The following is a 27,133-nucleotide window of genomic DNA, read 5'->3' on the forward strand; positions in this document are numbered from 1 at the left end:
CAGCACATTTTGATAATTTTTCATTAACAAAAGAAGAAACAAAAGATCTTTTATTTTCTGCCAGTCAACCAATCAAGTGATTACTTTAAATACAAGTCATCTCCCCATTCACATGTCCTCAGATGTAACCACACTCTGTTTCTACATCTACAACACAGAAGCCGATGTGTCGTACGAGGACAACTGCCGTGCTCGTCTGTGATTTTCCTCCCACTGTTCATTCTATCCATTCTAACTCTACTGCAAGGTTGCCCGGTTCTATTTCTGTGCACACATTTAACAACACGAGACCTCAGCAGGAAGCAGGTGGTTTGTTTGCCTGTGTTGTTTATGCCCTATCTTTTTCCCAGGCTCTCTGCGCACACACTGGAGGCTGCAAAAGACCCTTGAGTTGACGAAGGGGAGGAGGAAGAGGAGGAGGAGGGGGAGGAGGAGGCGAGGACAAGAGGGAGATGAGGGGATAGAAGAGAAGGTGAGGGAGGTGTGGTGGGGAGTGAAGGGAGGATGATGGGATGGAAAGCAGTTAAGGACAAAGAGAGGGTAAAATGACGAAAGGAAAAACAGGTAGGGCGAGAGGAGCAGAGAAGGAATGAATGCATGTTTATTTACTGTGCTTTCTAAATAAGGAAATATCTCTGACTGGCTCCAGTGTTTTCACTACTTCACTAAAAAAAAACTTGAGAAACATGATACATCCTCCTCAGCTATGCTGCAGCACACAACCACTTGGCCAATTTGTAACAGAATATATGATTTGGTTGCGGGCTACGTCCCTCTGCACCACCTGTTAGATGGATTTCACCCACAGCGCCAACCCCGTCCTCTGTCTAATAAAATAACACACAATAGAAACCACATCCAGCCAAAGACTGCTCACTTACAAAGCCAGATATTTGATCGCTCTAACCACAAACTGCTTTTTATGCTGCAGCTAAAATAATTTGAAGTCGCTCCTCTCACCTGTACCGATGACCACGATGTGCCTGAGGTTTGCCAAGTATTTCCACTCAGCTGCATCATCACACTTTTCTCCCACAAGTCCCGGAGGATGTGGGCGTCATGTGATTCGATTTGCTGAGTTGACGGGGATAAAAAGGCAAATACGTAACCCTCCCCGTGAGCAAACACAGTAAAAAGAGCAGAGGCAACCGCTGCACTTTCCTCCAGACCTAGATAAGAGGACCATCGCTCATGTTGGTATACAGGACAAACACCTTCAGTTGTTCTATTGTACGGCAAAGCTGCTGAGACACCAGTGCACAGTGGAGGAAGCATTCAGACCTTTTACACAAGTAAATGTACCAATACAACAGTGTAAAACACTTTAGGTTCATGTACAGAAGTATTTTCAGCAAATTGTACTTAAAGAATCAAAATAAAAGTACCTCAAGTTATCTTCTGCTAGTCGTCCAAAAAGTTGCCACATGAGGACAGACCCAAAATAAATGCAACCTATCTTCAATTTCAGATTTACAGAAATGACAGTGTCCACCCTCGTCCATACCCCAACCCAAAAGCGTTTTTCTTGTCGGCAGTATTTTATAAATAATTTTTAATTGAAATTATTGTGACTTGTAATCTATAACATCTTTATAAATTAGATCATAAACCTGTCTACATGGCAACAGAATATTGAATATCCAGTCCCAGTACAACTTTTCTTAACCATGTGACCTCAAACAACAATGCTTGGTGAATTAAGACATTTTTGTCCGAGCATTTTAAATACTATTATAGATTTACTTTTGAATCGAAAGGCAGCGGAAACTGAATGACTGTGAAAAAAGATGTGATAGAAGGCCAAGTTTAGAAGAAGAATGATGATGTCATTATTCAGTTGTTTTCTGTTGTCTGTTTGTTGTTGATTTGTTTTTTTGTGTCTGTGATTTTCTTCTTTTCTTCCTTTTACTACCGTACGTCTATGTCAGAGACTTATAGTGTAGTTGTGTAGTTTGTATTGTTTAAATATTATTATTTTTTTAAAATGGCCTCTGTCACTAATTATTCATTACATTATTTGACTGTTGAGCAGTTTTGTTCATTAATCAATAATCTGCCAATTAAATGTTTTGTCTTTAGCACACCAGCAAATGGTTAAAAAAAAGTCCAAAATCCCAAAATATTCAGTTCATTATCAAAAAAACACAATCACAAAGCTTCACCATGGAGAAGAAAGCAGTCTAAGGATAATTAAAACAATTAATCGAACATCAAAACAGTTGCTGATGAATTTTCTGGTTAATCACTACAGCTCTACATTAAATCCTGTTAGGCAGAATTTCTCTCATATATATATTAGGTGATGATATCAGATGTTTATATTAAACAATAATCAAATAATGAGGTAAACGCCTGTAAAAGTAAAAACCTTCAGACTGTTCTTAATACACTGACAAACTGCCGTCTGCTTGTGATGGATTTGCTGCTGCAAGTGTTTGCATTACCTATGCTGCTACATCAGGAAAACATGAGGACTTGTTTGCCCATATTGTTCATTAGTCTCTGAATTCAGCTCATATTAAGTGCTGGAACATGCCAAATTGCGTTAAAAGCTTTTGTTGCTGATTTTTACACTAGAAAGTCCAGCTATTCTGCGTTACGGTCATTTGTTGTCTGCAGAAGAGTGGCGCAGGAATGATGTTTCCTTGTAGGCCAACTAAATCAATTGTATTTTTCCACTGGATTCTGGATTATTGTAGAAAATAAGCTTGGTGGCAAACAAAAGTTTATGATGCTTACTTTGTTTAGCAGGATAATCTTCACAAATGAACACCACATTTATGATATTTGAAGTGTAAATACAACCACCAGAAGCAAGAAGCTAACGTTATACTGCTATAGACAAACTATGAGACTGTAATGTAATGACATCCTGAAGTCTCATTCAGCTACTTGTCAGCAGCTGCCTTTTTAAAGACACGTAAAGGCTTTAAAATTCAAGAGTGGTGTATTTATTGACGTATTTTATGTTGTTCAACAAAACATGAAAGTCTCCACAGACTGTATTTTAGGCATCTAGCCAAAAACCCATTTAAAAAACCCATTGACTTCCAGGAGACGAACAGGAAGTGCTAACATGATGACTCATTTCCAGGTTTTAGGACTCATTCCTGCTGACACAGTCTCAGGCCTTTGTTTGTGGTGCAGGGGCATTTGGTGATGGCTTTCTGTCAGTATGCTAATATATGGTCATGTTTTCCAAATGAGACTACGAAAAAAGTGAGCTATATGATAGGATTCATACCGTAATGAACTTCAAAAATATTGTTTTTCCTGGGAACTATTCCTTTACCTGCACATGTAATGTGTGTATGGAAACATACAAATGTTAGTGTTTAGTATTATATAAATACTCGGTCTAATATTACAATGCCGGAGCATCATCAGGTGATCAGAGCAAAATTTAGCCCCAAACTGGCAGTTACTGACCAAATGAAATCATGAAAAAGTACTTGTCTTAATTATTGTATTACCAGGAGTTGTCTTGTTTTTCTGCGTCAATGTTTTAGTCCTGTTATTTTGGTAAGTGTTACATGGGAGTCTTTCTGTGCACTGTCACAAACGTAAAGTTGTTGTGGACCTCAGGACAAATAGCTGCTGTAATGCAGTAGCTAATGTGGATCCTAATAATAATAATAATGGTCATGGACTTTCCACATCGACATATGACGTTGCAGTGAACGTTGCGTTGGTTTTTGACTCTCTGGGACGCCATGTCAACTTCAGCCTGTTACGTGCATCGTCCGTTTTCAAAACACTCTTCTGTTTTCACAGCAAATGAACAGTTTGCATACAGTCTCTTTCAAAATAAAAGCACTACTGCTGCAACACTGGAAAACTTTTGTCCTGTCTTGTCGTAGTTTGCTGTGATTTTTCGACTTGTATGTTTTTTCATTATTATTATTGTTGTTATTTGTTTTACTTGTTGGCGGTTAAAATCAATAAAAAAGTAAATTACAAAAAAGAAATGAATACGCACTACGTTCGTTCAACACTGTGGATTGACTTTTAGGATTTTGGGTTTAGAAAAAAAGAAGAGGGTTTGGCTTTAAAGTCTTTTAGGGAAGTCAGTGCTTGTTGGACCCGCCCACCCTACTACCCGACTTCCTGTTGTCCCGCCATGTTTCCCCCTGTCATCGCCGGGCTCCATTAAACAGTAACAGCGACCAGATGCATATCATGACGACATGAAAGGGCGGCTTTTTTCATCAGCGCCTGACGCCGGAAATCACTGATCAGGCGGCGGTTTTCGACGACTTCGGAGTGAGGCCAGGTTGTTCCTGCAACACTTTATGACGGTGCAGTTATGCCAGCTGTGAAAGACCCAGACACGCGGACCAATGAGAGCAGAGAGGGCTTTTCGGGAGGGGGTACTTAAAGAAACAGGCGCTAAAATGGAGCGTTTCAGACAGAAGGTGAAAACAGGTGTTAAAGCACAGACAGTGTGAGGAAAGTAAAATGTTAAAACACAAGTATGAACCTGAAAAGGAGCACAACACGTACCGTTTAATTTAATGTTTATCTAAATAAAACTGTCTGAGAGGTTTTGAGGGGAAATCTTTGGTGTAACTGTTACATAAGACGTAACAAGGGGCTCAAACTAGACACTGTGAGTCACAAGCTCATAAGGATGGACGACCTGTTTCAATCTTTAACACTGTGTTGCAGTTTATAAGGTTATGCAATGAAATGAAATGTCGTGAAGTAGAAATATTAAGTAGCATGATATGAAAACCAAGTTATTAGTTATATTATTTTACAGTCAGCAGAGTTTGAATAAAGCCTATTGACCACTGAGTCATCATGTAGTGTTTTCCTACAGGCCATTCAACGACGACAGTTTATTTGTCTAGTTAAGAGTAATTAACACATTTGATGAATTCGGTTTTCCTCCAGCAGCAGAGAGAGAAATGGGATACATTTCTAATATCTCACTGTCAATTGAATTTTAATGACAGTCAGTAATTTGCTCTATACTTCCTGTGAGCGACCCTGTTTCAACATCACTCATCGGCCGCCGTCCTCTGGGATTTGGATGAAAACCCTCTCAGAAAAACAATCAAATATTTTAAGGCAAACGGAGCCTGAGAATTCCCAAAGTGGATCAAATCAAAGCACAAAGCAGATCACAAGCTTACGACTCCCCATCAAACAGTCAAGGTCACGCTGTTCCTTTTAGCCTCCAGCATTTCTCTGTCTCGTCACTTCACATGGAATTTGAAATGGGCCACTCCACCTAAAATAATCAAAGCTCATTTTTATCTTTTTTGTAGTGGAGAGAGATTCTCATCAAATCATCTCTCACTGACTTGCGAGAGGCCAAAACAGGACACGACTCTTTTACTTCCAAACCAGTTCACATGGATGAGAATGCATTTACATAATAAGGCTTGATTAAAATTTCCTCTCGCCAAGTAAACAACAGTGTTTATTCAACACCTCGACCCTATTTGTGAAATGTATGCTGATGCTGTGGGTCAACCCAGCCGAAGCAAGAGGGCGTAACTCGGCTTTGCTGCATTGAATTAACTAATGCTGAAAAACAAATGTGTTGCCACTTTGAGGAGCAGCATCACCAAATAAAATCATTTATCAGGAAGAGGGAATACATGAGGAAATAGAGCTGAGTCTTATAAATGTAGAAACAATAAAAAGACTAATGGATATGTAATATTCATCCAGGCCGTAGCCACTTAGTGCGAGCAGAGCTGCAGGCAGCTGCAGTCCATAACAAGGCCAAGCCATTTCAATTGGCTGGGTCACTATATAATATTTCCTGTGCCAATTTTCAGTTGGAATTAAATCTACCAAAGTGCTGCTCCACCCAAACATCTATCTTTTGAGTATGACACACTTGTTCCATGCGGGTATTATAAGTTAGTAGCCTGATCTTTTGCAGTGGCTGTGGTCAGTTTGTATTCACGGAGATTACAGTGTATTTCAATGGTGACCCAGTTTCACGGCGTACATAAAGTTCTAAGACTGTTCCTGGGGTATCTTTACTGCTGTCTGTCAGTGAGCTCGGTGTGTCACCAACACTCACACATGTGGCCAAACTAAATCATCAGAGTTCAACTAGACTGGGTCAGAACCGAGTGTGTGGCTGGACCGTGTTACGCGCTAGAGGGTTTTTAATTTAAAACTAGGGATGTTAAGGGTTAACCATTATTTGATTAATCAAACTTCACTGTTAGCTTTGTTAGCAGCACTAGCAGTGTCAGCATGGCTAGTGGTCCTAACATACAATGCTAAAGGGGTTTTGCAGCTCAAAATGCCCACTGGCCACCATGTTTCCACAGCAACCTCCCGCCACCAGAATGTTGTCTCTATACAGACTCTGTTAGGCAAACCCCAGAGATCTTGCCTCCGGAAGAAGAGCGGAAGAGCCCTGGTTTCCGGTTGTAGGCTGTTTGTAGTCCGCATGATATTGACCAATCACGTTTCAGCCGGCTGCAGTTGTTGCCAGGTTAAATGGTCCGTGCGGTGAACTAACGAGGCGGAACATAATTGGTGTCACTGCAAACTCTGAATCCATCGCAATGGTTCAGCGTATTTACGTATATATACACAGAAATTCGCCTCCTCCGCCCAAATCAAACCGGAATGCCAAAAATTCGGGGGTCTGCCCCCAGAGGCTGTATTGCCGTCTGCTGGAAGTCAGACGCCGAATACAGCTGATGGGTTCCGAGAATGCCAGAATGGTGATACCAGCCGTCAACTCGTATTTAAAACAATGGCTTTTAATTTGAAACAGGAAGTGGCAGCATTTTAAGTCAAGGACTTCTGCCTACAGTGCTTGCCCCCTCTGCAATTACATCTCCAAAATGCTAGATGGCAGCAGTGTTGCAAACTCATTGCCAATAAAAGAAACTAGCACTAGCTCCAAAATTCGCTAAAAGTCACCAAATGACATCATACACTCAGTTGCTTATTAAGGACATCATTGTGCATTAGGCCCCCAGAGCCAGGCTTGAAGCCAATTTTACATAGTGGCCAAAAGTGGAATTACACCGTCTAGGTCGGTCATGTGATGCCCTGTTGCTCAAAAAGAATTTCCAATCGAGTTACATGGTGAAAGAGACGTCTGTAAACCAGCAGCTAATTTTTTTTGAGCATCACAACCTCCTTTTAGTTTCAGGATTTGATCCGTTTGGTCTGTTAAATTTCATCCCTACTTAAGGTAGCACAAGGCTAGACTGGACGTTCACTGTTCAGCTTGCGGAAGTTAGCTGCTCGGCTGCACTCGGCCACCGTAAATCTCTAGTGCTCTTACTTTATGGGCCCCACAGTGTGGAAGATCTGGGTAATTTCATACCATGGAAAGAGAGCTTTTTTGGCTTCATGCGCCACTGAACAATGTTCAAAGAAATGAACAGGGGGGGCCGCCCTTCGATGCTGTATCTAGGTCTCTTTAAACATCCATAATTAAAACTTTACTGAATTATATTCAACAGAAAAATCCTCACCAAATCATGTGAATGGAATAAGAGCTATGGCAAGTGCTCTTTTCTTTCCCTCCACGTGTTCAGGTAAATTGGGCACTGACACCGCCAACCCCTGTGCACACTTCCGCGAAACTACTACAAACAAATACGTGAAGCCAACCCATGAGGAGGAAAGTCATATCATTTTGAGGGTTGATCATGGCCGCAGTAGTAGAGTATATATGCAGAGAAGCAGCTCAGTCCACTGCCCCTGCTGCGGCTGCTCTGCCTCAAGTTGACCAGCAGAAAGGTGCACCCAAGTGGCTAATTAAAATAAAACTGCTAATGAAGGCAGGGGTGCTGTGCTGTGTTCACTGTGCACAAAAAAAATGGTACACTCTGTAACAGACACTGTTGGCGGCGGTGTTAAAATCAGTATGTTTCGGTACATAGTAAAACTGGAGGACCGGCACTACTCCAGCCATAAATAGGTGCACACGTCACCCATTTTTATCAATACTTCATCTCGCTCCACCTCTCCATTAGACCTGTCAGCTATCATTACACAACTGTGGCTATTTATAGCATCTGTATCACTATTTCATTAAATGTACCATCACAGGCTTTGACGTCTCAATCATCACGATTAAAAGTCAGACAGATAATCAATATAATTAACTTTACAGCACCGTTATCCAAAAGGTCTTTAGTAGTGCTTTACAGTAAAGCATTAAATAAAAGGACAAAAAAGGATCCCTGCAGTAAAAGAGTGCTCTTGAAAAGACACATTATATTTATAAGCACTTTTCTATGTAGACTGCAAATACATCAGACAGTAAGTGAAACCTGCAACAACTTAAACAGACAATGTTTTATTATTTAGATCTCATCTGTCACCTTATATTTCATTTACTTGTCATAACATCCAGCCGGCCTTTCATAAATAAAAGCGTGGGAAACGATGTACGCGTGGTTTTTGTGCATACCGTGGTTTGCACATCTGACCCCAGAGATGCTCTGCATAGATGCTCACGATCAGGAAAATTAAACTCGAGCTGGAGCTTTGACTGAGAAGTTACAGAGTAAATAATCATTTTTCATTCTTATAATCCGAGTCTCCTGCAGTGCTCTGCAATCTGTATCAGAGAGCCTTTTCTGTCTGGTGCACGACACACTGATGGCCGGGGTGATGATGGCACTCATTTTCTCCTCATGGGGAAGGCAGGGAGCTAAAAACAGAGGGGCTTAAGTCCTCTGCACACAAGGCAAAGAATGTGGTTAGAGGTCATCGCAGTTGAACCGACAAATCCCTGTCCACAAAATATGTACACATTAAACCCATGATTATACAGAGGGAGGCATACAAAAATAGACCCTGAGCAGTGCGTTCACATGGTACCAAAAACCCTGCTTCACCATCACAGACTCAGCTGCAGGCCTGTTGTTTTCCGATCCATGTTATCTTTAACATGCAAAGGTCTCTGGACAGGCGACTGATTGTGGACGCAATCACGAAGAAATCTAGAAGGCTCTTGAACCAATTCTGAGAATAGATTGCTATTTTTATCTGAAGCATTTATCGTGCGTCCTGCAGAAAGGCTTCAAATCCAGCCGCCTCAGATTCACATTAAACAACAGTATTCTCAAACCTGGAGTGAAACAGTCTACATGTACTACAGCATATTGGGGAAGGCTCTTTTAACCTTCAGCAGGACTACGAGCGGAGCACAGAGAAAGCTGTCTGGCAGGAAAAAAAAAAAAAATCTGATGACCACTTACGGAAAAACAGCCTCACAGTAACCGTCCCACCCCTGCCGTTTATGCTTAATGCAGACTCTCAGCACCAGGATATAGGGGTCCAAATGTTCTCAGGGTAATCATGTTGTTGTTGGCAGCCCTCAGCAGGAGCAGATATGACTGAAGGAGTTGCAGGAAGAGCACGGTGCTAGGGAGAGTGTCGTGCAGCACTGCAGATATAACGGTACTAGTATGATCTGAGTGCTCTTGATTTAGCAGCTTTCTGAATAACCGGCGTCACAGATTACAAGATGCATAATACACAAAGGCCTCTGGGGACGAGCCTTTATAACAGCCGTAACATGTCATCTTCACGGTTTTGAAGCTCCGTCTTTTGTTCTACACAGTCTTGTTTTGATTGGGTAAATATGATTGAAACACAAGAGGTTCTGCAGGGATCTAACCAAGGTCAGCAGGGCAAGTGTGTCTCTGTAGTTGCAGTGGTTTTTCTTGCATTGCTGCGCTCTCTGTTCTGGCTGCTCTCCACCCCCCCTGGCCATTTTGAAGGATAACAGACCATGTTTGGTTAGCTGGTACAAAGAGAGGAGACGAGGCAGTGGAGCATTATTCCAAAAAGAGACATAAATGACATCGGACTGTACATATTTTAATCTTAAATTCATCAGGTGGTTTAATCCCCTACATCACTGGATTTTTCCACCAGTTTAAACAAAATGATCTGCTTGTTGATGCTGAAATTATGCCCAGGAATGATGGTACCATTTGATATATGGCCAGACAGATTCACCTTCAGCTGGCCAAACAGGCAAATATGAGGTACATTTGTTTTTGTCTTGCATATCATACTAACCTTTATAAAGTGACGTAGTTCTGATTACATGTGCATGACCTGACTTTGTCATCGGGAGGTGTAGAGAATAGTGGATGGTGTGACACCTGGGAGAGACAACTGCCAAGCTGCAGACAACTACAGTCCACTGTTTCAGACCAACAAAACAAAAAATTGGTTTGTTCTTCAGCGAGAAATCAGCAGCACTTCCAGCTCTTATTGTGCCAACAAATGTGGATGTTTTTTAGCAATGACAGAATTCCAGCTTTGATTGTGCCACCAAAAGCAGCTGTTTAGCAAGACATGAGCAGCATTTCCAGCCATGATTGTGCCACCAAAAGAAGGTGTTTCTTAGCAAGACTTCAGCAACATTTCCAGCTGTGACTGCGCCATTAAAAGCAGGTGTTTTTTAGCAAGACATCAGCAGAATTCCCAGCCATAATTGTGCTACCAAAAGTGTTTTTCTTTCAGTGACACATCAGCAGCATTTCCAGCTTTGATTGTGCCACCAAAAGCAGGTTGTGGGGGTTTTTTTGCGAGACATTTGGGGCATTTCCAGCTGTGACTGTGCCAATAAAAGCAGGTGTTTCTTAGCAAGACATCGACAACATTTCAAGCTTCAACTGTGCCACCAAAGGCGTGTTTTTTTAGCAAGACATCAGCAGAATTCCTAGCCATGACTCTGCCACCAAAGGTGGATGTTTCTTAGCAAGATATCAGCGATAATTCCAGCTGTGATTGTTCCACTACACGTGGGGGTTTTATTTAGCGAGACATCGGCAACATTTCCAGCTGTGATTGTGCCACCAAAACCACCATAACCATGTGTTTTTTGTGCCTTAATCTAACATCACGTTATCCACAATGTTTCCAAAATATTCTCAAGTTTCAGCTTCTAAATAATGAAGATTTGCTATTTTTCATTGTTTATGTGATTGTAAACTGAATATATGCTGATTTTGGAGTGTTGGTCAGACAAAACAAGCTGGTTCATATCATCGCTTCGGGCTTTAGGACATTGTGATGGACATTTTTAAGTCAAAAGATTAATCAATGAAACAGGAAGATAATCTACATAAAAATTATAATGATCATTAATTGCAGCCCTACATATCATCCTGTCTTTACTCTTTCAGGGAATATTTTAACCCTGGATTCAGAATCACATAGTTGCCTGCTTTTCTTTCCATAATGTGGAATGTAAAATGATGTGCAACAGTTTGCAAGAACCATGAAATGCAAAACCAGAACACATCCCAGTCCCCCCTCCCGTTTGTCCCTGTCAAGACATGATACAATCCAGCTGACACTGGTCTGAAATAAAACCGGTTGTTATATTGCAACACTGCTACTTTAATCAGAATTGTTGGTGCTTTTTTTATGTCTAGATTACATGTTGAGCGTGCACTGGCTGAGCTCAGGGAGAACACTGTTTTGGTTACAGCCAGCCAGCCAGTCCACAATGAAGCAAAGCACCACAGGCAGGCGAGAAGCCACTATTTATCTTCACCAGTGCCCATGCCCAGTAACGCTGGCACTTGCCCAGCAACACTCAAGCAAAGTGGGGGGTCCCAGGCTGCCCCCCCCATCCCAACCCCCCTCCTTACTGCTGCTGCTGCTGCTGAATCTCTGAGCACCATCTCCATCCAGCCCTGTCATTTCACCTGCAGAAAAGCCGGACTGACATGTCCCCTCTTCTCTCAGCAGCCAGGTTATTGCATGAAAACCTGCTGTCATCGCTGCCTTGTTATCTAATCGAGTTAGGAAATAGAAGACCAAGTTGATTTGTGTTTACAGGGGAGGAGGAGGGGAGGAGGCTGTTGGCTGCATGCATTGACAGAGCAGAAAAGCACAGTTGATGAGAGAGGAGATGAGAGCTTTCAAAAGCTATCCAGGCTGTCATTAGCTTCCCTGAATGCAGCAGCTAATGTGTGGGAAGGACGTGCATGCCTAAAACTGTACACAGTACACACAATACACACCAGCATAATGGATGCACTTGAATGCCTCACACAGTCGAGGGAAAAAATGTGATTAACATTCATAATGTGATTCACGGAGGAGCATTAATGTAAGGCGTTCAGATTGAGTGTGTGTACAGTGGACAGCAGCGGCTCTGCAAAGAAAGATGTATTGTCTGTGGTTAGTCTTTGTGCTGGCTGGAGAAATGCCTTTTGGAAATCATGTGGAGAAAAAACCAACCCTCGCTTCGTGACTCTGCAGCTCCCTGCGGCTGCTCACTTCAAACATTCAGCATCTTTACGCACACAAATCCACAGTAAAAGCGGTTTTCCCGCCGCATATATATCAGTAAAATCGCCACTAACCTTGGTCGGGTCGCCTCCTGTTATCCACTTGTTACAATGGAAATTTAACACCATGGATCCTCCGGTTAAGTTTCCTGGCAGTCGGACAAAAACGCAGCGAGCGAGTCGAACCGGGCCGAAAACTGGAGCACGCTGCTGTGGATAAAACCCCCGTGGCGATGACAGGTGTGTGCGTGTGTTATCAGGCTGCCTGTTTTTCTCCAGGTACCGTCTGCAAACAACGAGAGAAGGTTGTGTCTTCAAACAGCTGTTTTCCAAAATGGAGTTATCCGTGTCTGAGCCAATCAGAGCGAGCCTGTGGAGGCTCCCACTCCTCTGTGGGCTGGAGCCAACACCACACTGCACTCTGAAGATCAAACACTTACACATTATGCATCTTTTTTTTTTTTTTTTAATTCTATTAAGGGAGGATTCACTATAGCTTTCATGTCACGGCAGCTTTATTTAGATGCACATCAAACCAGCACACACCCCACTGATGAGATGTCCACGCAGGGAGGGGAACCCCCAGATGTTTCTCATGTTGGTTTCAGCTGTGACAGATGAGCTATTCTGCTTCACTTTAATAAAAGCACTCACCACACAGTAAAAGAAATACTCTATCACAAAATATAATAACAATAATAATGATAACAATAATAATAATAATAATAATAATAATAATAATGGGGTGGAGGGAAAAAAAATCGATACAGTATAGTATCGCAATATTTTGCGTGGTGAAAATTGTATTCAAGCATCGATTTTTTACATCATTCAGTTATGCAAATACACATTTAAATACAACTTCTGATACTCAAAAAAACAGCTGCTTTTTCGGTCCACTAGATGGTGCTGATTCGGGGGCATTTGGCAGGAAGTTCGTCAAAACAAAGAAATCCGAAATGAGCTGTTGGCGTTCAAATCAAACAACTCTACTTATTTGGGATTTTTTTCAACATGGAAGGAAAGACGGACATGGATATGACACATGCGAGACCGGGAATACCAAGAACATCAGGGCTCACCTCACACTCCACGATCCAAAGATAGCGTTAGCCGCTGACGGCCAAGGTGACGCTAAAACCACCCTGCCGGAAAAAAAACACCAACACTGGACACACTTAGCACGACAAAAACTTGAAAATAACACAGTCCCTCACCTACTTCATGAGCAAAGATCTGCATCCATATAGCATTGTTGAAAACAAAAGCTTTTGGTACAAGCTAAAAACACTCTATCGGTACGTGACTCCGTCCTGCAGTTTTTATACCGACATTGCCGTGCCCAGTCTCTATGGAGAAGTGAAACATAAAGCTGAGTGATCTTATGAAGTAAAATTGATATCGACAGTTTTCCTTCGGGGAAATAATTTGCAGTTGGGAAAACAGGTAATAAATCGTAAAATATAAACAGTAATTTAAGCGTGTAAAGAGCCAGCTGATTTACACATCTGAACGGGTAAATTAAGGGTTTATTCTGGTGATTGTTGGAAAGTTGGAAAGACAAATCAAGATTGTTTGTGTGAGTTATTTTGTTTATGTCAACTTTGAATGAAGTGTGTTTTACAATGATAAATTACAGTTTATTGGTGATAGTATTTCTCAGCTGTTTCTGGTTAAATAAAGAGGATCTTACTCTTGAACAAAAAGGTCTGTCTCTGTAGGGATCCTTTCCACAGTGTTGTCAGACACTAAGAATATTAATCTGAGCCTGTCAGTGACAAAAACAAGCACTTTTAGTGGACCTAAATTAATTGTGCACAGATGCCCCGAGTAGTTACGTTGCAGCCTGTTTTGCTGCTGTCGGCTGCAGCCCTCTCCCTTAATACCGGGCCGTTTAAAACACGTGTTATTCCCATGAGTCACTTTGACAAAAAAACATGGAAAAATAGGGTCCAGGTTGAAAAAAAAACACACACTGAAATTACCCGTAGTAAATGTAGGTTATGTAAGTAGGCTATAATCAGGGAAACTTCAGAGTAACAATTCTCAATAAAAAATGTCCCTTGTGACTGTGACTATTATATTATTAGATTTTTACTCATGCATTAATGTAAAAGTAGGGTTTCACTGTTGTATTTGGTCGAGGTGGAGCTCACTTTGAACTTTTGTAAAAATCCACTAATGATTAATTTCATTATGGGTTAAACTGCTGATTGTTTTCTCTATGAATCGACTGAATGTTTGATTTCTAAAAAATAGTGAAAGTAGTGAGAAATGTCACATGGTAGTCTGTTGAATTTATTGCAAGGCTGTTGTATTAGACTGCATTAGTTTTCTCGTTGTACCCAATGGACTAGAATGTGTATCATGATGTAGCACTCTGAAAACACCAATTCTACATGAGTATTTATACTTTTACATTTAGCTATTAAGACTTCTGTAAGGCTAACTTCTAAATTTTTCAGCCTGGACCCTGTTCTCCCATGTTTTTGTGTCTAAATGACAAATGAGAACGACAGATTTTTAAATTGGTCCGGTATTTAGTAAGACTGCTGCAGCAGGTGGCGGCAAAACAATTACGTCCACTTATAGTGTTTGTTGTTGCCAATGAGAGGCTCAGACTATTTTTCAAAGTGTGGAATATAGTGGAAAGGATCCCTACAGAGACAGACCTTTTTGTTTAACCAGAAACAGGTGAGAAATCACAATCATCAAACCCACCAGACTCCATTTAAATAAACAGTTATTTTATCATTGTAAAACACGCTTCATTCAAAGACGACAGAAACAAAATAAAACTCACAAAAGCCATCTTAGTTTGTCTTATTAGTGTTCCAACAATCACCAGCTCTGATTTGGTTGATTAAACTCTTAATTCACCCAGTTAGATGTGAAAATATTCAGGTTCTATACACACTAAAATTACCATTTATTTAAATGGAGTCTGGTAGATTTGGTGATAGCAATTTTGGGGCTGTTTCTGGTTAAATAAAGAGGATCTCACTCTGTAACAAAAGAGTCTCTCTCTGTAAGGATCCTTTTCATAAATTGTCAGACACTTCATATAACAATCTGCAACTGTCAGTGGCAAAACAAGCACTTAGTGCATGTAAATTGAAGGTGCTCAATTGCCTGCATGGATTACATTGCAATTAGTTATTTAAAAACATAGGAAAATAAGGTCCAGGTTGGAAAGTATCAAGGTTACCCTTTAAGGACGTTTTTGAATGCAGGACTTTTGCTTGTAATGGAGTATTTTTAATCTGTCATATTACAACTTAAACACCAGTAAAAGGTCTGAGTTCTTTTTCCACCACTGTATTTATGAGCTCTTTGGGGAGCCACAAACCCAGTTTGGCAAACACTGCTCAAGTCAGTCACAGTGTATTGTAATTATGTTGTGAAAATACCCACAACCTCCCCAGTGCCTGCAGCACACCTCTACCGCTCTGCCAACAACAACATCCACAACACAAACAAGACACAAATAGCACTTTCTCCGTTTGGAGTTTTACTTTACTGTCTTTACTACCAACAATAAATATCCTGCAATACAATATAGCTTATACCCACAGACATGCTTAAAATAAAAATATAAAAGATTAATGCAAACTATTCAAGTTAGCTTCGGGCTACTGCAAGATATCAGATCTAACATTATTATTGCACATTTCTGCACATGGCCTGGAGTGAAATTTGGCAAACGAGATGTCTGTAAAGTCAGGACTGAATGTTCTGTTCCTCATGTGACTCCTGTGATCAGTGACGGGCCTGCGTTAAGACTGAGTGATGAAAGCAACCAGGTCATAAAAGGTTAAAAAAGACAACATAAGGCAGATTATCTGAGGTTAGAAAAAATAATCCTCTCAGGAGATTCAAGTCACAGAAAACTGAAGTATCAACTAAACAAAGGCCCTGAAACAGTGTGAGAGTTTGATACTGAGCAAAAAATGTAACTGATAAATCTACTGTATTATTCTTTTTCTCAGCTGCAGCAGCCATCCATTCCTACTCCCTAACAATGAAGTATATCAACTCTTATGTAAGACGAGCCCTGATGAGAGTACACATGAATATTGCTTTGGTACACACAAATCCAACGTGATTTATGGAAGGAAATCTGCAGTTTAAGGCAATGTATTAGATGGTTACATACACAAAAACTGTCTCCATTTTTTGGGGGGGGCAATGTAACCACGCACGGAGCGCTAATGGCCAGTATGTGACTGACTGCCAGTATGCAGGTCCTAACAAACTGTTTTTAGTATTTTGCCTCAGTGGAAAAATATTGAAGGATGGGTTCATGTTTTTCCATGTCTGTCTTAAAGAGACAGTTCACCCCCAAATAAAAAACACATATTTTTCCTTTTGCCTGTCGTGCTTTTCATCAAACTACATTGTTCTGGTGTGAGTTGCTGAATGTTGGAGATATCAGCTGTAGAGATGTCTGCCTTCTCTCCAGTATAATGGAACTGGATGTCACTCAGCTTGTGGTGCTCAAAGTGCCAAGACCTTGTTGTGAGCAGTTTCGCGGCTCGTGTCGTGACAGCGCGAGAAACAAACATTAATGGCGTCCTCCTCGGCTGAGCTGCAACGTTAGCTAGCTCTGTGGTGCTAGGTGAGCTTGCAGTAAATGCACGCCTCCTTCTGCACAGTGATACAGTTGGCACTTGTAGTTTGGTGGACAGAAAATAGTTCCTACACGAAACTGCTTAAGAAACTGGGTCATGATTTCTGGAAAGAGACATTGCTGTTGAGATTTTCAGATGTATTTTTTCTTTCGTGCCATCTAGGTCCATTATACTGGAGAGAAGGCAGATATTTCTACGGCCGATATCTCCAACATTCAGCAACTCACACTAAAACAATCTAGACTGATATATAGCGCTACAGGTAAGAGGAAAAATTTGTGTTTTTGATTTTGGGGTGAACTATCCCTTTAAAGCAGTACAAACATGCCCATATATGCATTGAGACTGTTTTTGCTAGCTGTAATCACTCCTCCTGTTCATAGTGTCTGTTAAGAGAGCCACGTCCCACAGTCTTCACTCCGGACAAAAATGTATTTCAAAACTCAGCTAAAACAAATATGAGGCCTCAGCAGACTCAGTTGACCAAATGAGGTCGGTAAATTCAAAAGTTTTAGTGTTTTTAGAAGGAAGTTCCCTTTTTTGTTTCCCCTCTGTGGTAGAGAGTAAGTAACACGAGGGAATTTTGTGCTAAACCATCCACTTGATGTGTCGAACCTGTTCTGCTGATGTCTCATTTTAGCTTCTGCTAAATACAAAACGAAGACTGTGGCTTTTGTCCGCACATCTCTTGCACTAAAAGCACATTAATATGTTTTTTTTAAATGGCCAGTGTGGACAGGAAGAATGATTACATCAAGCAAAACATGCTTCAATGTACATATGGGCGTCTGACTATTTAAAAAACTCTGAATTTATCCTTCAAATACCAGAAATAACTGAATAGAGGGGCCACCGATGATGATGGCCAAACATGCACTGGCTCATGTCAAAAGCCTACAGCTGCCTTGGAACCATGAGTGAATGCTGGGCTACGTGTAAACTACATTAAACTATCCACCTATAGCAGTGCTGCTTAGTTAGTAAAATAAATCATGTATAATATTGGCAACTTGCCCTGTAAAAGTCTACACACTTGTTTCAAATGAAACAGAAGATGTCCTCTCAGCGGTGGGAGTGAGTGCATCTACAGTCTGCGTCAGTAACAGTAGTAGAGTTGGGAGCGCAGCCCCCTGAAGGTGTCGTCATCCTGCCCGCTGGCCTGCGCTCCTTCAAACAGCATGGAGTCTGGGAGCACCACGCCCTCTAGTGGATCCGGCTGGCAGAACTCCACTATAAATTCCTCCTCACAGTCCAGAAGCACTCTCGACCACGCATACAAGTCCAGCTGGCCCGCAGTGCCGCCATACTCCTCCGGCAGAACCGACCGTGGGATGTTCCGGTGCAGAGAGCGCAAGTCTGAGCCGTGGAGGATGTACTGGATGAGGAGACAGACACAATGTCAGTGATGTCATCTTTCTCACCATCAGTTTCATTAATTTAAGTGGCTACGATCAATATTTCATGTCATGTGAAAGGTGTCACTCATATTAATGAACCCACAAAGAATTATCACCGGACTCTGCGGTGAGAGATTTATAGCATCTGTCAGCTCACTGCGGCCCACAACTTTTCTGTTTTGGGTCACTGTCTGTCACCGCTCTGATGACAGAGTTTACAGCCACAGCAGGAAGCTGTTTTCAGTAGAGAAGCTCTAAAAGCCAACTGTACAGCAGCCAGACACGGTTGGTGACTAGCTGGTGAAACATAGTGATGGATTTAGCAGCTATAAAGCCAGATATTTCCCTCAGGGGTTGGTGCAACACAAACCAGAGCTAGACTGACTACTGGAGTTACATTTGCCAGGTGGCCAGAGTCTAAATTATTGCAAATGTTGCTCTGGATCTGCTGATAGTGTAAATCAGTGTATGCTAACAAATTAGCCATGTTAGCTTAAAGGGATAGTTCACCCCAAAATCAAAAATACATAATTTGCTTGTTACCTGTAGAACTATTTATTACTCAAGATAGTTTTGGTATGAGCTGCCGAGTGTAGCTGTAGAGATTTCTGCCTTCTCTTCAGTATAACTGAACTAAATGACTTTTGGCTTGTGGAGCTCAAAGTGCCCAAAAATACATTTGAAAAACAGCAATGTCTCTTTCCAGAAATCATAACCTGGTTACTGAAGATAATCCACAGACCTTGTTGTGAGCAGTTTCACGTAGGAACTATTTTCTTTCTACCAAACTATACAAACCTACTCTATCACTGCGCAGACGGAAGAATACATTAACTGTTAGCTTGCCTAGCTAACATTATAGCTAGGGATGTCAACTTTAACCGTTAATCCTTTAACCACTGAGACTTTTTTTTTTGCCCCAGTGAGCAAGCGGCTCAGTTTTCAGCCGCAAACCCCTTTAGCATAATCTATGTTATGACTCATCATGAGCAGAGTCAACACGGCTAGTGGTGCTAACACAGTTAACAATGCCAAAGGGGTTTTGCGGCTCAAAATGAAACCACTTACTCACCAGGGCTATATAGGGGGAAAACGGAGGAAGGTTACCATATTTCTGCAACAACGGCAAGTGCAGAATAAACGACTGCTGTTTGCTCCGACCTCACCTGGGTGGTGCACAGTGCAGAGCAGCCAAGGTTAACGTTAGCTAACCAGTGGAGCCCGGAGGGTGGGCAGTGGGCACTTTTTTTGTGCCCGTTAAGGCAGTTAGTCGGCTGTGTGTCAGCAAAGCCAACAGGAAATAAAATAAATGAAAGACATTTATGCAAAACATCATAATTTCACCACCTCTAAATGGATAGCACTTTGAAATGTGGTGCTAAAGCTCACTGAGTCAGTGAAGCACTGGACTAAAAGAAAAAGCACATCATTTAGCTTTTTTTTTTGTCTTAAAAATTACCAAGTGAGTCACCAGTTAATGAGTGTCAGGCTATCTTACGCTATCATGAGTAAAAGCCTCTTGTTCATGAGCAGATGTACGCTTCCTTCTGCACAGCGATACGGTCGGCAGGTGTAGTTTGGTAGAAAGAAAATAGTTCCACCTTGAACTGCTCACTACAAGGTCTGTGGATTATCTTGAGTAACCGGGTCATGATTTCTGGAAAGAGACATTGCTGTTGAGTTTTTCAAATGTATTTTCTTGGCACTTTGAGCACCACAAGCGGAGTGCCATCTAGTTCCATTATATTGGAGAGGAGGCAGACATCTCTACGGCCGATATCTCCAACAATTGGCAAGTCACATCAAAAAAAATCTAGACTGATAAATAGCACTACAGGTAAGAGGAAAAATATGTGTTTTTGATTTTGGGGTGAACTGCCCCTTTAAGTTAGCATTACAGTGTTGCCACCAAATTAATAAAAACAGCAGGTTTAAACAAACACAAGGAGGCACCTCTCAAGAGATTTTGGAAACCACAGGGTTGTGTAGCTGTTAGTCTGAGTTCATTCCTCTGAAGAGAAAACGCTTGGCCTTTCATTTTTCACAGATGAAAATAGACCATTATTTTGGAGCACAGGCTGCAGATAAAAGGGAGGCTCGTGATTCAAAATAGCCCTTTGTTTGAAACAAAAGAGTCAGAGACAATTCAAGGACAATAGTTACCCTCTCTGCCATCTTCTCCTTCAGAAAAGGCTTAATTATAGCGAAGATGCCTTTGAAAATCCTGGGCTCGTTTATTATGTTAACGGCCTTGATTCTGATTGGGAAACCGTCCTGTGAATCACAGAAAAAAACAAAACACAGAGAACACTGCATTCAGAACAGTCGCAGATGGTCCTTGTCAAACATTTCAGATGTGCTTTGTGTGCTTGTGTAAATATTACACTCTGCAGTCACGACAAAACTCAACAGCCAGCGCTGAAGAGCCAATTCTGTAAATGACAAGGTGTGTTAACACGGCTTCTCATATTCACTGCTGTCATCACAATAAGATGAGTAAATACTGCATTAATATGTCTTTGCTGCTTTCACTTTAAAATATATTTCATTTAAATATAAACGTGTCATAAGATCACCAGACGTTAGATGTTTGATTTCTCACCTGGAGGATGCTCACAACTTTTTTGGCAAGGAACGGGCCTGGATTGGACGCTTGTGACATGCCCACTCCGGTGTAGTCGGCTAAGATGACGATACCGTTCACCTGCGTTTCCTCCGGCTGGATCAGCTTCTCCAGAGTCAGATAAATGGCCCTCACATTGTCAACAAATGGATAATCATTCGGTTTCCATTTTCCTGTAAAAGGACACTGTGCTGAGTAATCGTACAACGTGAGTAAAGCCCGTCCTGGAAGAATTAGTCACACAGCAGAGATTTTAGAGAGTAGACTGAGCTTGATGTCAACAGGAGAGGTAAACAGAAAACAGTCATTATAAAGCTGCTGAATTCTCCTTGTGAAGGTGGAGCAGACACCAACCTGGCCGCAGACAGAGGATGTATCTCCCGTTGGGGTCCGGCTGTGGCAGGACTGTGAGGAAACCCAAGTCCAGGACGTGTTTCACTGTGGATGGCTTCAGGTCCTGGAACACTTCCGGCCAAGCCTTTCGGCCTGCGTGGTAGTTGAGCAGCAGCTGCAGGGCACGGTCATAGTCGAACTTCCTGGCCCGCAGGAAGCGCAGGAGAAAAGCGTCATCCAGCCTGGTCCTGAGATTGGGCTGCTCCTGCAGAGTCGGGTGAAATGCACGTGAGCTCAGCGGAGAAAGAGTTGGAAAACATGAAGAAAACAGGCATGACAAAAGCAAAGGAAAATAATAGCAATTTTATTAAGATGAGTCTGTTGACATTTGATATTTGTCCTCCTAACATGTACTCTGTGTGTATCTAGAGCTTGATATATCACATTCCTCTGTGCCACAGAGCTCCAGTGAGCCACACTATTGCACTGGGTGATGAACACAAGCTCTACATCCCAAATACATTGTCCTGCTGCTGCAAATATTCACTAGAGCATCAAGTCTGTGGTTGAAAATTGTCCTCAACGAAGGCAGTATTTACTCCAGTTAAAGTAATGTTTGGTCCGGCTGTTTTACAAAATTATTTAGCCTTTAAAAAAAGATTTTTTAAAGAAAAAAAAATCATCTTTTTGTGTGATTTGTAAGCAGTAACAAAAATACAGAATATTATCAGCTTTACCTTTGAAAAGTTCAGATAAGTTCCATCTCCTCTCACACTTACAGATCACTTTATACACCTTGTTAGTCACCCCAGACCCCCTTTTGCCTTAACAACTACCTTCATTCTTCAAGACACCGATTCAACATGGTGCTGGAAACATTCCTCAGTCATGATAGCATCTCACAGTTGCTACAGCTTTGTCGTCTGCACATCCATGATTCCAATCTCTCATTCCACCACAGCCCAAAGATGCTCTTTTAGCACCTTCCTAAGTCCTGACACTTTCTACTAACAGTTGAACAAGTATCCTCCGTCAACTTTTCCCTTTCTAAGTATACTTAGATATGCTATTTGCCAGGCTCCTTAGACTGAAAAGAAAACCAAATATTTTGAACACAACCTGTGATTGTTAAACGTTTATCGTATGCTGGTAATCAAAATAATTTTCATGGTGATATTTTATTTTGTAGATGTATTGACCGTTTCACTGGCATTACATTGCTCGGCAGATCTTTACTTCCTGATGTCATTCACATACCTCAGCAAAACAATCAAACAAGGAAACTATAAAAGAAGGAAAGGACATGACATCAGTGACAGCATTCAAATTTTGCAGTGGAGCCAGAGTGTGGTGCCGACCCACGATGACAGACAGAGCTATGATCTGCCTGGAGACCGTAACAATGAAAATGAACACGCACATTTAGACACAAAACATCAGTTAGCATCACATAATGTGTGCTTTTTTCAGTAAACCAGCACAGATATGACAGGTTATAATGAGACTTGCTGTGCCTGCCCAACTGCCTTCAGTAGAAGTGGTTTCAAAGTCTGGCTCCACCGCTAAATTTGAACGCTGTCACTGACGTCATGTCCTGTCCTTGTTATATAGTTTCCTTGCATTCAAACAGGAAATACAAAATGACCCATGTGGAATGTTTATGCTGCCACGTTTGACGAGACAAAGAATTTAGAAAAGTAAATATGTGATCAAAGAGGTTAACAAGTTTGAGAATTTTAGTAAGCATTTAGTGCCAACATTTTTTGGGGTTACAGGAACAAAGTCTTCTAACTTCAGGGATGTTTGTTACTAAACTGCCCTGTGTTGCTTTAAATATAGCCTAACTGGTACATTATAAACAGTAACGGGACTGCTTATGTTCTTATGAATACCTTCAGTATCATGTCTCTCAGTGCTTGGACATCCCGCAGGCGCCACTCTGGCTTCTCCTGGAGCTCCTCCCGTGCCTTGTGCACCAGCTCAGGGGTCAGGGTGCAGGAATACATGGGTGGAGGGGGCCCAGGGAACCAGCTGTGTCCTGCAGCTGCTGACGGGTCCACTGAAGGAGAGGTGAGATCGATGGACTCATGCTGATCGGCCATGGACTGGCTGGGTGAAGCTGTTCGGACATAAAGACACAAGAGGGACCAGAGAGGTTATGAAAAGAAGTAGAAGATGAAGATATACTTTATTAATCCCTGAGGCGCAATTCATTTTTTTCACTCTGTTGTCATATACACACAGCCCTGAAATACACACACATGCACAAACAGGACCTATACATGCATTAAATGGAGAGATGTCTGAGCGATGGGGCTGCCTGGACTGCAGTGCTTGGGAGGTGAACTGGTCCAGACTCCATACTCAGTCCGTACAGGGACTTAACCCTCCAGTTCTCAAGCCAAGTCCCTATGGACTGAGCTACTGCCGCCCCTGGTGTTAAAAGGACTGAGTTTTGGGCTGTCACATTAGCCTCTGGCCACTGTCTCACACACACTCAATGGTGTAAGTAAGTAAGTACTATACTTAAGTAGAGGTATTTGTACTTTACTTGTGTAATTCCATTTTATGTAACAGTTTACTTCTACTCCTCTACATCTCAGTTGCAAATATGGTACTTTTCACTCCACTACATTTGCTGACGATACTCAGCTGTACATATCATTGTCCTCAGATGATACAAGCCCAATTGAAAAACTGTCTTGCTGTAAAGACCAAATTAATATCTGGATGTCGCAAAATTTCTTACAACTCAATAGGGACAAAATCGGTTGGCTGTGAACAAAAAGCATGAAGTAAAGAACCTTCGTGTCATCTTTGATTGTGACCTGTGTTTTGAACCCCGAGTGAGAAACATCAAGAATACATTTCTTCATCTTAGAAACATTGTGCAACTGTGTGCGACCTCTTTTATCTAAAGATGACACCTGAAATCTTGTTCATGCTTTTACCTCCAGCGGACTTGACTACTGTAACGCCTTGCTCTCAGGCCTCTCGAAGAAGTCTTTAAACTAACTGCAGATGATCCAAAATGCAGCAGCACGTCTACTCACCAAGACTAAACATCGAGAACACATTACTCTGGTTTTAAACGCTCCTCATTGGCTTACCGTTCATTTTAGAATTCATTTTAAAAATTTGCTTTTAGTTTTTAAATCTCTAAAGAGACTGGCTCCTGACTACTTATCAGATATGTTGGTCAAATACATTCCCTCCAGATCCTTAAGATCCTCCACCTCAGGTCTACTGAATGCCCCCCACAGTAGAACTAAAAAGTACAGTGAAGCTGCGTTCAGTGTCTCTGTCCCTCAACTCTGGAACAGCCTTCCAGAGGACGTCTGACTCTCTGATTCAGTTGACAGCTTCAAACGCAATTTTAAAGCCTGTCTTTGTAGACTCCTACTTCGTATTGCAATGTATGTGTGAGTGTGTGATCAAATTTTATTTATCTTATCCTGTCTTTTATGTGCATTTTCTCATTTTTTAATGTACAGCACTTTGAGTTGCACTTGCTGTATGAATTGTGCTATACACATAAATTATGTTATTAATATTTGTCTGGCAGTTTTCGTTCCTTTTCTTATTAAAGTGATTACAGCATCTCCAGCTTCTGTGATTCTGATTTTGAATGTTTGTGAAAAGTGTTCCTTTATGTGTTGAGAAAATTCTCCTACTACTTAAGCTAAATAAACTATTTTAAAACCCTCTTGGATCAGCTGGAAAATGCACCATCACAAAGCTGTAAACCGGGCTGCGGACAGTGACCCTACAAATACAAGATGATCTAATAGCATATGATGCATTACTGGAAATTAAACTACCCAACAGGATATAAAGGAGTCAAAATAAGCACAACCTTAAACATCTACCAGACAGTAATATTAACACAAAAAACATCATATAAGATAGTAAAACACAGACAGGGACATTTTGCTTCATGAGTACTTTTACATTAAGTAGTCCACATTTTGCTGATACTACATAATTTTTATCAAGTGAGGCTTTGAATGCAGGGATTTTACTTGTAGTGGAGTGCTTTCACAGTGTGGTATTAATACTTTTACTTGACTAAAGGATCTGAATAACTCTTCCACCACTGTACATACACATACATCTATTAATACCATTTTAACTGAACTGAACAACATGTACTGTAACTAAAAAGCGTTCCCGGGATACATCAGCAGAGTAAGGAAGTTCTCTGTAGCAGCACAGACATGCTAACTGTATGTATTTATTTAGCTTTGAGTCACAGTCTCAGCACGAACGAGCTAATATAACGTGAACCTGAGCAGAACCGATGCCACACAATTAAAGTCAGAATAATGTCTGAATACCAACCCGGAGATGCGTTGGACATTAACCGACTAGGACACACATACACGCCTTTTATGAGCGTCCATTGACAGGAGATAAAAATGTCCTCAGAAGCACAGCGACGGACAGAAGTGTCAAAGAAATCACAACGGACCTGTCAGGAAAATCCTATTTCCGGGTTGGAGAGATGGCGCTCCCTTATTGGTCCGTTTGCAAGCACGTGACGCGCTGTTGACGCACCAGAGCGGTGGAGCTTTGCGTCTGTTGTTTTGACGGCAGTGCTGCATTCAAGTGTTCCTCGGAAACTAGCAAATCACACTTGGAAAAGTTTGTTTCGTGGGTGTTTTCGTTTAATATTGTCAAAACTTTCACTTCGCTTGACTGATTCCATTTAAGGTACTGTATACCTCTACTCTAACTCGGGTTCGGAGGCGAATCTTCTTCAGATCAGCCTACTAATGAAAAATATATTAAACAAATAAATGGTGTTATCATAGATGGAGGTAAGAATTTATTGATCCATTGGTAAAATTCACAAGCAACACAGTAGAATAGCAGCCTATTTATATGAAGAAATAATCTCCATATTGCATCAATAATTATATCTCAATATTATAAGAAACAATATTCTAATCTATATAATGAGTACCTTTACTTTTTGTTCTGTCAGTAGGCTATATGTTGAAGCTATTAAGTCATTTTGTACTTTTACCTAAGTAAGCATCTGAATTTGTGTCTAACATATAACAGAGTGATCTATTTCTACTCGGTGGTATTGTTACTTTTACTTGAGCGAAATATCAGAGTACTTTTCCCACCACTTGTTCAAACAAACACTGCAGTCTACAAATTTTTGCAGAGGCTTTTCGCACGTCTTCAGTGCACCTGAATCTCGCATCCTGCAAACTAACATAGCTTTTGTTACGTACCATTGAGCACTACTTAAAAGTTATTAATTTAAAGCTTGAGGCTTATCTTATCGACAGCGCAGGATCGGAGTAAAATAAAAATAGAGCTGAATTTATGTATTTATTATTATAGTGGACAACAGCAGTTCGTGCATACTGGAGTTACATTTGCACAGTTTAGCTCTATTTTTTTTTTTTTTTTAATAACTTTTTAGTATATTTCTACTTCGTTCATGCTGATGTAAACTAGGCTATGTGAAGGTTACAAGAGGGTTGATGTGGCCTAAATGTATTTTAATGTTGGCAATCGGGTGTATCAATTACACTTGAATGCGGTAGATGGCAGAGTTTACCCTCAAACTGGTCAGCCTGCGTCCTTGTCACAGTAGGCTACATCTCAAGGTCTGACAGGCATGTTTTTTTCTACTTCAAATTTGAAAATGAATTTTTCAAAATAATATATTTAACTAATGTGTTCTTATGTATGTTAGTGTTTGGTGTTTTGGTAAGAAAAAAAAAACTTAAATGACCTTGAAGATGACCTTCATGTCTGAAGCTTCCACTTGTTTTCTAAGTGTGTTTATACAGTTGATTTAAATGCAACACATTGGCAGTAGCTATGTTTTTCCAAATTGAATGTGGAAATAAATCTTTGAAGTGT

General features: G+C 41.1%; 3 protein-coding genes across 5 annotated transcripts in view; all 3 read right to left on the bottom strand.

The window, feature by feature from the left end:
• The window catches only part of pkig (protein kinase (cAMP-dependent, catalytic) inhibitor gamma), a 50,416-nt gene extending 37,774 nt beyond the window's left edge, over positions 1 to 12,642 (bottom strand). The window contains exon 1 of one of the 2 annotated variants that reach the window (XM_049581456.1): positions 12,339 to 12,642. The gene's annotated coding sequence lies outside the window, so the exon portion shown is untranslated. Of the gene's footprint in view, positions 1 to 960; positions 983 to 12,338 lie in introns of those variants that run through there. The other variant, XM_049581460.1, reaches the window with a different exon arrangement.
• The window catches only part of gdap1l1 (ganglioside induced differentiation associated protein 1-like 1), a 263,078-nt gene that overhangs the window by 123,250 nt on the left and 112,695 nt on the right, over positions 1 to 27,133 (bottom strand). The window lies entirely within an intron of this gene.
• ttpal (tocopherol (alpha) transfer protein-like) lies at positions 15,501 to 25,735 on the bottom strand. Its single transcript, XM_049581426.1, has 6 exons — positions 25,589 to 25,735; positions 23,140 to 23,366; positions 21,269 to 21,512; positions 20,894 to 21,087; positions 20,455 to 20,565; positions 15,501 to 18,269 (listed from the first exon to the last, which is right to left on the bottom strand). Exons 1-6 carry the CDS (start codon positions 25,605 to 25,607, stop codon positions 17,991 to 17,993), a joined length of 1,074 nt encoding a protein of 357 aa, XP_049437383.1. The 5' UTR covers positions 25,608 to 25,735; the 3' UTR covers positions 15,501 to 17,990.

The sequence above is a fragment of the Epinephelus fuscoguttatus genome, linkage group LG7 (assembly GCF_011397635.1).
Source record: "Epinephelus fuscoguttatus linkage group LG7, E.fuscoguttatus.final_Chr_v1".
NCBI lineage: Eukaryota > Metazoa > Chordata > Actinopteri > Perciformes > Serranidae > Epinephelus > Epinephelus fuscoguttatus.

Excerpts from the sequence above, each read along its gene's own strand:
- ttpal (XM_049581426.1), bottom strand. Across the intron at positions 21,513-23,139 it reads TGAGAGACATGATACTGAAG|GAGCAGCCCAATCTCAGGAC; the intron begins GTATTCATAAGA and ends CCGACTCTGCAG. Across the intron at positions 20,566-20,893 it reads AAGTTGTGAGCATCCTCCAG|GACGGTTTCCCAATCAGAAT; the intron begins GTGAGAAATCAA and ends TGTGATTCACAG.